The sequence below is a fragment of the Phocoena phocoena genome, chromosome 5 (genome assembly GCF_963924675.1).
Source record: "Phocoena phocoena chromosome 5, mPhoPho1.1, whole genome shotgun sequence".
Taxonomy (NCBI): domain Eukaryota; kingdom Metazoa; phylum Chordata; class Mammalia; order Artiodactyla; family Phocoenidae; genus Phocoena; species Phocoena phocoena.
In genome coordinates this window covers 102729617-102744511 of record NC_089223.1, presented here as the reverse complement: position 1 = coordinate 102744511, position 14895 = coordinate 102729617, and the positions used below count along the sequence as shown (strand labels likewise).

The following is a 14895-nucleotide window of genomic DNA, read 5'->3' as shown; positions in this document are numbered from 1 at the left end:
GAAGTATATTTTTTGAGACCTTGAACTTGTGAAAACGTACATCTCACATCTGATGGATAGCATGTTTCCACTGCCTTCTTGTGTTTGATAATCCCAGACTATTGTTCTACAGTGCAAGCTTATTGGATCCAAAGTTTGTTTTGATGTATGTTTCTAGTCACTGTATCCTTGATGGACCCTTCAGTCTGGAAATTCATATATTTCAGGTCCAGGAGATTTTCTTTATTTCATTGATGATTTCTTCCCCTATGTTTATGTTTTCTCACTTTTCTTTCTTCCCTCCCTCCCTCCCTCCCTCCCTCCCTTCCTTCCTTCCTTCCTTCCTTTCTCTCTCTCTCTCCCTCTTCCTTCCTTCTCTCTCTCTGATACTGAACTTACTGTACTGGTCCTCTAATTTTCTTATATTTTCTTTTTGTCTTTTTATTCTACTGTGCACAGGATATCTTCAAGCTTTATCTTCCAACACATTTATCTTTTGAATTTTTCATTTCTACATTCATATTTTTAATTTATAAGAGCTCTGATCTGATGTTTGTCCTTTGAATTTTAAATACACATAGTACTTCTTATTTTACGATTGCGAAAATCTTTTCATCCCGCTGAAAATACTGACCATAGCTCTTTTCATAGTGTCTTCTCCTGGCAGAGTCTCTGTTTATTCCAAGCCTTTTCTCTTTTTCCATTTGACTGCGTGGCTGTCACTCTTCATGTTAGAAGATTTCTCTGGATGTCTAATAATCTTTAGTTGTCACTAACTTAGTTGGGAGCTTATAACAAATGAGCAGGGCTTGCTGACCCTGAACTACACTCCAAGGGTCTCGGGGAACTTCTGATGTCTAAATCTCTTTCCTCTTGGCTCGGCCAAACCCCCACTGAAATCATTCAGGTGTCCATTCAGGAGGAGGAAGGCCTGAGCCCAGCTGGAAGTGGGGAGGGTGTGTTATCTGAGCATCTGGTATGGATGCATCTACTTAGTCGTGCTATTTTCAGTACCATATCCCAACTCAAGAGGCTTGATGTCTTTCAGTCCAGACACTATCTATTTTACTCTCCTGAGGGAACAAACCTTCAGTCTTCTGCTTGGAAGAGGAAGGGACAGCCATCTAGTTATTCAGGATGGGTAAGCAGATTGGGGGTTCTCCATACATCCTAAAAGGCTTTCAAACAATGAACCTCATTTTAGCCTCTCTTTTACCCCCTCTTCCTCCTTCCATCGATATTGATGACTCCCCATTCCTGAGCCTTGCGGGGGATTCTTTAGTGCCTATCAATTCATGGTTCTTCCCAGGGACAACTCAAAATTCAGTTTCTGGCGTCCTAAGCCATTTACTACTCTACATCTTCTTTCTAATCCCCCGCCCCACCATGTTTTGCTATAGTCTCCTCTTTAGTTTTCCCCATCCTTGTGAATTTACCATTTTTCAAACCCTCCTTACTGTCAATTTATGGAGATTTTAGAAAGGAGAAACTGTAAGTGTGTGTGTGCACGTGTGTGTGCTTCATCTACCGTCTTTAGTCTCAAGCTCAAGTTCTTGTCTTTCCCAAGTCCTCCAAAACTGTATAAGTTAGAAGAAGATCCACTAGGCACAGTGCAAGACGATGGGTGAACAGATTTGGAGCTACTCACGCTGGCCCCCTCCTCTGTGGTCAGAGATAGGACTTCATTAATGAAACCATTGCTTTCTTTCTTTCTTTCTTTTTTGCGGTACGCGGGCCTCTCACTGTTGTGGCCTCTCCCGTTGCGGAGCACAGGCTCTGGACGTGCAGGCTCAGCGGCCATGGCTCACGGGCCCAGCCGCTCCGCGGCATGTGGGATCTTCCCGGACCAGGGCACGAACCCGTGTCCCCTGCATCGGCAGGTGGACTCTCAACCACTACGCCACCAGGGAAGCCCAAACCATTGCTTTCTGAAGCCTCTCGCTGGCCTCCTGCCTCTGCAGTCAAACTTGCCTTGCTCACCAGGTTGGATGTGGTGGTGCTGTGCACAGGCAGGGAGAAGCAAAGGCCCTGAGGAAGCAGCAGAAACTCAGAGCTTATATCCAAAGCCCAGAGCCAGCACTGAAGCTTCCCAAGAGGAAGAAATCCTCCATGATACACAGCACTGATTTCAAAGTAAGGAAAGGAATAGAGAAGAATCCCTCACATTCCCATCTCACGCCACTGTGATTTTTCTAACCTGACGCTAGAGGGACAGAACATTCCAGCCTCCCAAAGACACACCAGAATGGAGAAGCAAAGGCCGACCACCAGCCATGTCTCTAAGCAGTGGGGTACCAAGAGAGGAGGTTACACAGGCAGTGGGATTGTTCCACCTCGATGCACGTGACAAGGGAGTAGGTAGAGAAGGTAAAAGCAATAAAGCTGTTCTGCTTTTTATGATCTCCATGTACTGCCACTTCTAGAGAATGTCAGTGAGAAAATACTCTCGATGGTCACAGACTCCTCCCATCACACCCTACCCCCCAGCATCCCTCCAGCAGCCTGGTTACCTGTGGATGATGTGATACCTCTGCAGATACTCCAGGGCCAGGGCCAGCTCGCAGATGTAGAGCTTCACGGCCCCCTCTGTGAAATGTACATTCTGTTGCAGGTGATAACGTAGATCCCCTCCCAGCAGTAGGTCCACCACCATGAACATGTCCTCCTCGTCCTGGAAGGAGTACCTAGGAGCACCGAGGGGCAGAGAAAGTTAGGGATGGAGATGACTCCAATGCCCTCAAGACCGATGCCCCCATTTTACAGAAGAGCAAACTGAGGCTCAGAGAGAGGCACTGATGCTGCCCAAGTTACAGTGTTCTATGACAGAGCACCAGTCCTCTGGCTGACAAATGGCACTTGAACCAATACTGGACTCCAACATGTTACTTTGTTTTTAGCATATGTTTTAATTAGATGTTGTCGGGACTTAAGTAGCTGGTCTCCAAAGCTGCAGCCCCTTCTCCACTCATTACCCTGTCCTCCCCACACATGCCGCTCCCCACAAGGATCTTGTTTCTGCAGCCCTTGAAGGCAGTGATGCTCTGGTAAGACACATCCAGGCTTTAAGGGAACTGGCACTTTCTACTCACGTTGCTTCTCAGAACCCGGCCAGAGCCCAAGCCCTATGGAGAGGCCACGAGAAGGAAAACCAAGGCGCTCTGTTCAAGAGCCCTAGCTGAGCACTCAGTGACAGCCAGCGCCAACCAGTAGCCGTGAGAGTGAGCCACCTTGGGAATTTAGATATTCTGCTGCAGTCCCAGCTGACATCACATGGAGCAGAAGAGCCGCCCCGATAAGCCCAGTCAACTTATAGAACATGAGATAATGAAATGGTTGTATTTTGAACCACTAAGGTTTTGAGTGTATTTTCCCCACAAAGCAACAGAAGTTGCACTTAGTCCTTTTAAGGGCTGAAGCACCAACATAAAAAGCCTGAGAATGGCATTAAACAATTGTAAACTAGAATCACGTCATAAAATGTCGTCACATTCCATACAGAACCATGAACTGTAATAAGGGCATCACAGGATGACAGGATGTTGTCTTGGATGCTTAGATCTGTGTCTCAGATCCTCGACTATTAGACCTGGGCCAGCCAGGCCATTCTCCTCGTTCGACAGAAGAGGGAAGAAGGGCCTCAGTGAGCCACCGTCAGGGTGAAAATAAGACTCAGAACCCCCACTCTCATCGAGCTCTTACAACCACGCACTGCTGAGATGCTGCTGTAACGTGTACTTGCTGTGTTTCCCTGACCTGGGCATGCAGCCCCGAGGAGGGAGCCCGACTTGGCCACAGGAGAGGTGACAGACCATGTGCTTACGGGATGAGGGATTCCAGGGGTGGAAGGAACCTTAAATGCCATCTAGTCCCACCCGCCCTGTATTACAGAGACTGGGATCCAGAGAGAGAAGAAATGGCTGCCCAAGTGTCACAGTTCTCCTTGTATGTCTCACCTGCTGTTTATACGGGTCAGGATCAAAGCAAGGAGGAGGGGGGTGATCTATTGTGACCCCAAACTGTAAATTTACCAGATGTTTACAGAGTACCTGTCCTGTGACAAGCATTGGGTGGTGTGCTGGGGACACTGGGACAAAGCAATTGTCCTCACTCTGAAGGGGCACACAGTCCCCTAGGAGAGAAGGGCTAAGTCAACAGTCAGTGGTCATGCAGGGGGCAGGGGCTCTAGAAATCTCTCTGGGGTGCAGTGGGCATGTGGAGGGAGGAAGTCAGCTCTCCAGCAACTGAGGTGGGTGGAAAGGTCTTTGCAGATGAAGGGTACCCTGGGTCTGGGACACACAGGGACTGTGACCCAGAGAGAAGGATAGCATGAACCTTCTGGTGCTGGGAGTCCAGGACTCTGTAGGGTCTTGGGGACAGCACCTCCCATCCCCCCAGTTTCAGCATCTTAGCCACTGACAATCCAAGGGTGATAATGCAGACCAGCTTCTTCCATTCTCTTTCAGGCTCACTTCAGGGCTGGCGCCGTGGCTGCCTGCCCTGGCAGGAAGGAGGTGGTCCAGGGGCTTGTGGGGGTGTCCAGGGCCGCCTGGAGGGCACCAGCTGGACTTTATATTTGGTTCAGGACAAGTACGAGCTGTGTGGTGCGTGATCACTGCTCCAATTGATGCATCGCAGGAGTTGGATGCTCGTGAAGAGGTTAAAAAATAAAGCTTGCCCAGGAGCCTTGCCCAAGGTAGGCTCCCAGCCTGGAGGCACTGGCCTTTTCCAGACACTATTTTTTCTGGGTGGACTATCTGGGCCCATGAGAGGATGGAGAGAATCAAACAAAGATGCTCTTGACACACTGGAGCATGGAGCAGGTAACAAAGGGCCTCCTTAGCGAACACTGTAAAAGCCACGCTTCAATCTGTCTTTCAACATGGTCATAGCCATCTGTATTAATCTTTTCTCTTTCATGGCAATTTTAGAATAAATGTATCTGGTTTCTTGAAAAACTCTGACTTTTGTTGGAATTATGTTTAATTTACAAATTAAAGAGAATTAGCATTTTTACGATGCTGGAACTTTCCAACCTTTCCATGAACATGAAATATCTATTTATTCTGGTCTTCTTTTTATGTTTGTCAATTAAATTTTATAATTTTCTACTTAAGGGCCTGGCATGTATGCATTTTTTTATGACTTTAACTTTTTATTCTATATTGGAGCATAATGATTAACAACGTTGTGATAGTTTCAGGTGCAGAGCAAAGCGACTCAGCCATACACGTACATGTATCCATTCTCCCCCAGACTCCCTTCCCATCCAGGCTGCCACATAACATTGAGCAGAGTATTCTGATATTTTAAAATAAATTTTATTGCTATTGTGAAGATAATCTTTTAAAGTAAGGTGCACTAAATGGTCATTGCTAGGGGAAAATACACTCCGGAACTGCTTATGTTTATCTTAAATCTAGCAGCTTGGCTGACTTCTTAGTTATTAGTTCTAATACCTTTCATATATTTTTTCCACTTATTATATGAAGATGATTATGTATTCTATAAAAAACTGCCATGTTTATACTCTTGTGATCCTTATACTGTTTACTTTTTCTTGTTTTATTTTACTACCCAGGACCTCCAGTAAAACATTGATTATAAGAGGTGATGCTGGGCATTTTTATCTTGTTCTGGAATTTAGTAAACTGTTTCTCCATTAAGTAAATTGTTTGCTGTAGATATTTGATGGATATCATTTATCCAGTTAAGAAAGTTGCTTTCTAGACTACTAAGAATTGTTATCAGATGGGTTCAAAGGTTTTATTTTATATTTTTTTACATTAAACTGTCTTTGCATTTCTAGTCTAAACCTTACTTGATAAACACACATATATATATGTATATCTATATACATATATATGTGTATTATATATAACATATATAATAATTAATAAATATATAAGTATGTATTTATAATATATATTTTAATTTATAACATATAATATATATAATATAATATGTATAATAAATATATATAAGTATATTATATATAACATATACTATATATATGTATATAGATATACATATATATATGTGTGTTTATCAAGTAAGGTTTAGACATATATATATATTTTTTATTTTTACTGGATTCAGTAAAAAAATATATATATATATATTTTTTATTTTTACTGGATTCAGGTTTATTCATTTAGGATTTTTGCATCAAACGTTCCAAGTGACACTGGCCTATATTTTCCTACCTTTGTCCTGACCCTGTTTTGGTATCATGGTAATACTGGCTTTGTATGATGAAGTGATTTTGTTTTGTCTATGTTCAAGAAGAGTGGGGCTTCCCTGGTGGCGCAGTGGTTGAGAGTCTGCCTGCCAATGCAGGGGACACGGGTTCGAGCCCTGGTCTGGGAGGATCCCACATGCCGCGGAGCAACTGGGCCCGTGAGCCACAACTACTGAGCCTGCGCATCTGGAGCCTGTGCTCCGCAACAAGAGAGGCCGCCATAGTGAAAGGCCCGCGCACCGCGATGAAGAGCGGCCCCCGCTCACCTCAACTAGAGAAAGCCCTCGCACAGAAACGAAGACCCAACACAGCAAAAATAAATTAATTAATTAATAAACTCCTACCCACAACATCTTCTTTAAAAAAAAAAAAAAAAAAAAAAGAAGTGTACAAGAGACATCATTTGCTTGTAGCAAGTCTGGTGTCAAAACGCCCTCCACTCCCCCACTTAAGATTCACCTGGGACTCTCCCCCCTCACTTAAGGCACACCTGCTGGAGCCGTCTGACGATTCCTGCTCCCCACTCTCAACAAAAGATGACAACATGACTAGAAAGTTTACGCGCGTCCTCTGGCCACTGGTGCTGGTTCATCAGGCCCCCTCAGAGTGCTCCTGGGGTCAGTGTGTGGATGAGGACCTTGCTCTAGGTGTGCTCAGCTAGAAGCTGTAACTGAGGCTGTCTAGATCCTGTGGCCCAAAATGAAGATAAGACCCATCTGTAGAGTGAAGCTGCAGAGAGTCAAGCAGGGCTGAAGGGCTGAAAACAGAGAGAGGCCCTGCTGGAGGTGAGGGCTCCAGCCTGGGCGGAAGAGCGGTCTGTCCCGGAACTTCCTATTTACACGGGCAGTGCCTGTACTTTTTGATTTAAGCTACTGAACACTGTGTTTCTGTCACTTGGAATTGAAAGAGTCATCTGATGCATCTTTCCACGTATTTGCTACTGGAGATAAGGGTTTAGATGCTCAGAAAGAAATGACAGGAATCAGCTGTACTACGCTCCTACAGATGCTCAGTTTGTATTCTAATAGCTGATGGACTATTGAAACGCTGTGTTAATGACCAGTGAGTTCTTGCACCCTCAATTCACAGCTAAACTGTCAAAGGGAATCTCATTCAGTATTCCATCAGAACTTTTTGGAGGAGCAACATGAATTTTCAGGGGAGAAACTTGCAGACCAGAATGAATTCTAAAGAGAAAATCCCAAATGCAAAGATAGCGATAATTTAGGCAATAACTCAGATTATGGGTTTTTCTCGCTGCAGATCCATCGTCACCCTGGACCATGGACCCTATATTCTCCAGGAGACTCAATGTTATTACCGGAGAACAGAGAGTGACCTTGCATTGATCTCTCTGTAGTTTTGTGCCGTTCCACAGCTCTGTGCCATTGCCTCTTTTGCTTCTTATTGGACTGGAATTATAATTACGTTCTCATGATGCCGTCGCATATTGTCATGGAAATGATGGAGATCACAAATGAAAAACCTGCACTTGACTGCAGTAATGCTGACCATGGAGAAATCTGGATAATTCGGCTCAATATGCAAGATCAAAGAAGGTCAGGAGCTGGGATGGCATCAGTCCTGGCCTGGACGTTGACATAGGCCAACATGAAGAATCCAACATCCTTTGGGTTTTTAAAAAAATGTATTAATTTCCTACCTTATTCCAAAACGGACAAAAAGTGACTTGCAAAATACATATAACATAACACAATTAAAAATAAGTAAGCCACAGACCAAGTCAAAGAATAATAAAGGAATACAAGAAAATGGTTGCAGGCAAAAATACCCCAATCCATGCCCAAAGAACTTGCCTGCTTGCCTGAAGTAGGCCATCAATGCATTTCTAACCTTCCCAGCAACCAGAGCAAAGTGAGAATCATGACCAGCTTCATGATTCAAGGGTCAAGGTGAAAAAACAAATCACTTGTTTATTTTTATGTTTCATTGTTTATTGCTGGTGCAGAAGCCAGAGGGAACTCTCTCCCACTGGATTCTTAGAAAGACGACATTCTGTAACGTGGTGATCAATGAGCTATCTAAAATAGCTCTGAACAGAGTTGCAAGTTTAACGGGATTTTTGTATGATGTTCCTCAAGATAGACTGAATGCATCCAAATCCAATTCCGTTAAAGCAGTGCTACATGGGGCGACAGCAAAGTGGTCTGGGCGTCATGCTCACAGGTGAGCTTTCTTAATAAAAGAGATGCTGGTGAATGGCCTCAGGGACTACTTCACAAATACGAGCTCATGCACACACCAACAAACACCCAGTAGGCGTCTACTACGCATCCAGCCCTGTGCCAGAAGCTGGGATTCAGTGGGAGGAGTTGCCCCAATAGGTCACCTGAGTTTGTGATAATCATAAGGGGTCTGGAGTTTGATGTCCTGTGCCAGGACAGGTGCCCCCTGATGATCCATTGCTGCATTTCCATTTTTTGCCCTTGGCCATGGACTTAACAGTCCCAGAGACACTCATTGTTGTCACTCTCTCATCCCTACCTGCTCCCTCACAATGCTCCCTAATCCCACCTCTCTACTCTTATCCATCATCCCCTTGCCAGTTTAGAGCAGTGGTTTCCAACCAGTGTTCCAGTGGGGACATCTGATGACATCCGGAGACATTTTTGGTTGTCACACTGGAAGGGATGCTACTGGCGTCTAGTGATTAGAGGCCAAGGACACTGCTAAACATCCTACAATGAACAGGATGGCCCCATGACAGAGAATGATCTGCCTCGAATGTCCAGTTAGAGCATCTCCAGCGCTCCCTCTCACTTCATCTCACCTTGCCCAGTACCTGGTCTCTTCAACCCATGGTGTGTTATTAATGGCTGGGGAGGCACGGAAAGGAAAGGGACCTTCTGCAGGAAATCCTAAACCTTCTTAGTCTTCCAGCAGCGCAATGCCACCCGACCACTGGAAACAAATGCCTTTCTCTACTTTTCCTGAGGCAAAAGGAGTCAACTGCCCAGAGGTAACTCCATGGGATGGTCATTCTGGAAGCCCTGGCAGCAGGACAAGCCACGTGTCTCCAACATTCATCTCCTCTGTCCTTAATCTGTCCACCCACAGGGACGAGGAGCCGAGAGTCTCCTAAGACCATTTTCTGTCCAATTTTATCTTCGAGGGGGAGCAGATAGAGAGGGGGGCTCACCCACCATGCTCACTTCCAGCGATTCTCAGAGACTTAATATCCAGCAAGAGAGGAACTAGAAATACCCTCTAGACTAAGAAATCCAATAATGGGATGCTGGGCCTTCTGTTAGCTCATACAGACAAATAAAAAGGAGCTTATCAAACCTGAACTGTGCTTGATACATATGCCTTTAATAACGTTCACAGTAATAAGCTGTTTTTAAATTTTTTAATTTGACTTCAGCCACAAAAGTCATCAAGCCATTCGAACACGCTAGCCCTCACTGTTCTCACACTAGGCTGATTCTGGCCCTGTCTCTGTCCCAGGAGATTACTGGTTAGTTTCCATCTGCTGCCTGTAAGCCAAGTGCCATCAACGGGAGACTCTCAAATGCCATCCAGCTCCCCGGGCTAAGGTAGTTTAGGGCAGGAGAAACTGTGGGATGATGCAAAGGCAAGATGCAAGTCCACGGTCCTCCCCACCTGCCAGCTACACAGTGGGATTTGCAGACCCTAAAGTGTCATCTCTTTGTGTCAGTGCAGGACACTGTTCTTGTGGCTTAATGGTTTAATTTATAGATTAAATCTGTGCTCGCTTCTGCTTACTTCTAAAAGTTTTGCAGTGTCTAACAAAGTAAGACTGATGGATGCGGTGGAGAGGAAAAATGTGGAACAAGGGAGAGGTGAATGTTTTGTTCCCATGGACAAACTGATTGTGAGCATGGTTCAACCTCCTTCACAGGACAGAGCAACAAAGGCAATGCAGAACAGACAACCCACTCTCACCGTCTGATTGAATGAGATGGAGCCAAACATCTCCCCTTGGGCTAAATTCCAAAAGAAATGTATAATTTGCATTCTTTACAAAGAGGAGGCATGGAGTAAGAGATCGGAAGCAAATAATGGTAACTCACACTTGTGGAGTGTTTCCTATGCAGATTCCAATATTTATGAGAGATATTGGTCTGCAGTTTTCTTTCACTGCACTGTCTTTGAAAAAATTATTTATTTATACAGTAGGTCTTTGTTGGTTATCTGTTTTAAATATAGCAGTGTGTACATGTCAATCCCAAACTGCCAATCTATCCCACCCTTCCACCCTTCCCCCCGGTAACCATAAATTCAGCCTCTAAGTCTGTGAGTCTGTTTTTCTTTTGTAAATAAGGTCGCTTGTATCATCATATTTTTTTTAGATTCCTCATATAAGTGATATCATATGATATTTGCCTTTGTCTGACTTACTTCACTTAGTATGATAATATCCAGGTCCATCCATGTTTCTGCAAATGGCATTATTTCATTCTTTTTAATGGCTGAGTAATATTCCATTGTATATATGTACCACATCTTGGTGGACATTTAGGTTGCTTCCATGTCTTGGCTATTGTAAACAGTGCTGCAATGAATACTGGAGTGCATGTATCCTTTTGAACCATGTTTTTCTCTATATATATGCTTAGGAGTGGGATTGCTGGATCATATGGTAGCTCTATTTTTAGTTTTTGAGGAGCCTCCATATTATTCTCCATAGTGGCTGTATCAGTTTACATTCCCATCAACAATGTAGGAGGGTTCCCTTTTCTCCACACCCTCTTCAGCATTTATTTTTTGTACACTTTTTAATGATGGCCATTCTGACTGATATGAGGTGATATCTCATTGTAGTTTTGATTTGTATTTCTCTAATAATTAGCGATGTTGAGAAACTTTTCATGTGCCTCTTGGCCATCTGTATATCTTCTTTGGAGAAATGTCTATTTAGGTTTTCTGCCAATTTTTTGATTGGGTTGCTTGGTTTTTGGATATTGAGCCACATGAGCTGGTTGTAAATTTTGGAGACTAATCCCTTGTTGGTCGCATTGTTTGCAAATATTTTCTCCCATTCTGTGGGTTGTCCGCAAATCAATCAGTGTGATACACCACATCAACATATTGAAGAATAAAAACCATTTGTTCATCTCAATAGAAGCAGAAAAACCTTTTGACAAAATTCAATACCCATTTATGATAGAAACTCTCCAGACAGTGGGCATAGAGGGAACATATCTCAACATAATAAAGATATATGACAAACCTACAGCTAACATCATACGCAATTGTGAAAAGCTGAAAGGATTTCCTCTAATATCAAGAACAAGACAAGGATTTCCACTTTTGTCATTTTTATTCAACATAGTTTTGGAAGTCCTAGCCACAGCAATCAGAGAAAAAAAAAGAAATAAAAGGAATACTAATATGAAAAGAACAAGTAAAACTGTCACTGTTTGCAGATGACATGATACGATACATAGAGAATCCTAAAGATGCTACCAGAAAACTATTGGAGCTCATCAATTAATTTGGTAAAGTTGCAGGATACAAAATTAATACACAGAAATCTGTTGCATTTCTATACACTAACAAAGAAAGATCAGAAAGAGAAATTAAAGAAACAACCCCATTTACCGTCATATCAAGAAGAACAAAATAACTAGGAATAAATTTAACTAAGGAGACGAAAGACCTGTACTCCAAAAACTATAAGACGCTGATGAAAGAAATTGAAGACAACACAAACAGTTGGAAAGATATACCATGTTCTTGTATTGGAAGAATCAATATTGTTAAAATGACTATTCTACCCAAGGTAATCTACAGATTCAGTACAATCCCTATCAAATTACCAATGGCATTTCTCACAGAACTAGATCAAAAAATCTTAAAATTTGTATGGAGACACAAAAGAACTCGAATAGCCAAAGCAATCTATTTTTTTAAATACATTTATTTATTTATTTTTGGCTGTGTTGGGTCTTCGTCACTGCGTGTGGGATTTCTCTAGTTGCGGGGAGCAGGGGCTACTCTCTGTTGCAGTGCACGGTCTTCTCATTGCAGTGCCTTCTCTTGTTGCAGATCACGGGCTCTAGGTGCGTGGGCTTCAGTAGTTGTGGCACAAGAGCTCAGGAGTTGTAGCTCACGGGCTCTATAGAGTGCAGGCTCAGTAGTTGTGGCACATGGGCTTAGCTACTCCGTGGCATGTGGGATCTTCCTGGACAAGGGCTCAAAACCATGTCCCCTGCATTGGCAGGTGGATTCTTAACCACTGCACCACCAGGGAAATCCCCCAAAGCAATCTTGAGAAAGCAAAACGGAGCTGGAGGAATCAGGATCCCTGACTTCAGACTATACTACAAAGCTACAGTAATCAAAACAGTATGGAGGTGGGTCAAAAAGGATCTGGCTGTGCTTTATGTCATAGAGTGTTCTGCTTATGTTTTCCTCTAAGATCCTTTTTGACCCATCTCCTAGAGAAACGAAAATAAAAACAAAAATAAACAAATGGGAACTAATGAAACTTCAAAGCTTTTGCACAGCAAAGGAAATCATAAACAAGACCAAAAGACCAATCTCCAAAATTTACAAGCAGCTCATGCAGCTCAATAACAAAAAAGCAAACAACCCAATCCAAAAATGGGCAGAAGACCTAAATAGACATTTCTCCAAAGAAGATATACAGATTGCCAACAAACACATGAAAGAATGCTCAACATCATTAATCATTAGAGAAATGCAAATCAAAAGAACAATGAGATGTCATCTCACGCTGGTCAGAATGGCCATCATCAAAAAATCTAGAAACAATAAATGCTGGAGAGGGTGTGGAGAAAAGGGAACACTCCTGCACTGCTGGTGGGAATGTGAATTGGTACAGCCACTATGGAGAACAGTATAGAGGTTCCTTAAAAAACTACAAATAGAACTACCATATGACCCAGCAATCCCACTACTGGGCATATACCCTGAGAAAACCATAATTCAAAAAGAGTCATGTACCAAAATGTTAATTGCAGCTCTATTTACAATAGCCAGGAGATTGAAGCAACCTAAGTGTCCATCATCAGATGAATGGATTAAGAAGATGTGGCACATATATACAATGGAATATTACTCAGCCATAAAAAGAAACGAAATTGAGTTATTTGTAGTGAGGTGGATGGACCTAGAGTCCGTCATACAGAGTGAAGTAAGTCAGAAAGAGAAAGACAAATACCATATGGTAACACATATATATGGAATCTAAGAAAAAAAAAATGTCATGAAGAACCTAGGGGCAAGACGGGAATAAAGGCACCGACCTACTAGAGAATGGACTTGAGGATATAGGGAGGGGGAAGGGTAAACTGTGACACAGTGTGAGAGTGGCATGGACATATATACACTACCAAACGTAAAATAGATAGCTAGTGGAAAGCAGCCGCATAGCACAGGGAGATCAGCTCTGTGCTTTGTGACCACCTAGAGGGGTGGGATAGGGAGTGTGGGAGGGAGGGAGATACAAGAGTGAAGAGATATGGGAACATATGTATATGTATAACTGATTCAGTTTGTTATAAAGCAGAGGCTGACACACCATTGTAAAGCAATTATACTCCAATAAAGATGTTAAAAAAATTAATTAATTAATTAAAAAAAACTTGGAAACTGTAACTTTGCTAAATTCATTTGTTCTAGTCGTTATTTTTCAGATTATGAGTGATTTTTCATATAAACAATCATGCCATTTAAAAAAGAAAAAAAAACAGTATGGTACTGGCACAAAAAACCATAAATATAGATCAGTGGAAAAGGATAGAAAGCCCAGAAATAAACCCATGCACCTATGGTCAATTAATCTACGACAAAGGAGGCAAGACTATACAATGGAGAAAACAGTCTGTTCAATAAATGGTTCTGGAAAATCTGGACAGCTGCATGTAAAAAAATGAAACTAGGACATTTATTAACACCATACACAAAAATAAACTTAAAATGGATTAAAGACCTAAATGTAAGACTGGATACTATAAAACTCTTAAAGGAAAACATAAGGCAGAACACTCTTTGACATAAATCGCAGCAATATCATTTTTGATCTGTCTCCCAGAGTAATGGAAATAAAAACAAAAATAAACAAATGGGACCTAATTAAACTCAAAAGCTTTTGCACAGCAAAGGAAACCACAAACAAAACGAAAAGACAATGCACTGCCTTTATCTGCCTTTGGTATCAGGGTAATACAAGTTCACAAATTGAATTGGGACGTGTTCACTTCTCTTCTGTTTCCTGGAAGAGACTGTATAAAATTCTTTAAATTTAATTTTTAAAATATTTGTTAGAAGTCTCCTGTGAAACTATCTGGACATGGAACTTCATTTTTCAGGAGCTTTTAAATTATAAATTCAATTTATATAAAAACGATAGAATTAAGTTAATTTTTTCTTGGTTAAGTTTTGGTAGTTTGTGGATTTTGAGGAATTGGTCCATTTCTTCTAAGTTGTCAAATTTATGAGTATAAAGTTGTTCCCAGTATTCCTTTATTATCCTTTTAATGGCTGCAGAGCCTGTAGTGATAGCTTCTGTTTCATTCCTGATTTTCTTAATTTGTATCTTCTCTCAGTTTATAGTTTTCAGTCTTGCTAGAGTTTTATCAATTTTTTTTTGAAGAACCAGCTTGTTGTTCCAATTGTTTTTTTCCTATTGCTTTCCTCTTTTCAATTTCATTGATTCTACTCTATTG

At 42.2% G+C, this 14895-nt stretch overlaps 1 protein-coding gene across 3 annotated transcripts in view; it reads right to left on the bottom strand.

Annotated features, from left to right (window-relative positions):
* Window positions 1-14895, bottom strand: part of STK32B (serine/threonine kinase 32B) — a 344943-nt gene that overhangs the window by 121163 nt on the left and 208885 nt on the right. For all 3 annotated transcript variants that reach the window (XM_065877630.1, XM_065877631.1, XM_065877632.1), the window contains one exon: window positions 2490-2663. In XM_065877630.1, the coding sequence (XP_065733702.1) occupies window positions 2490-2663 (174 nt within the window). The remainder of the gene's footprint in view (window positions 1-2489; window positions 2664-14895) is intronic.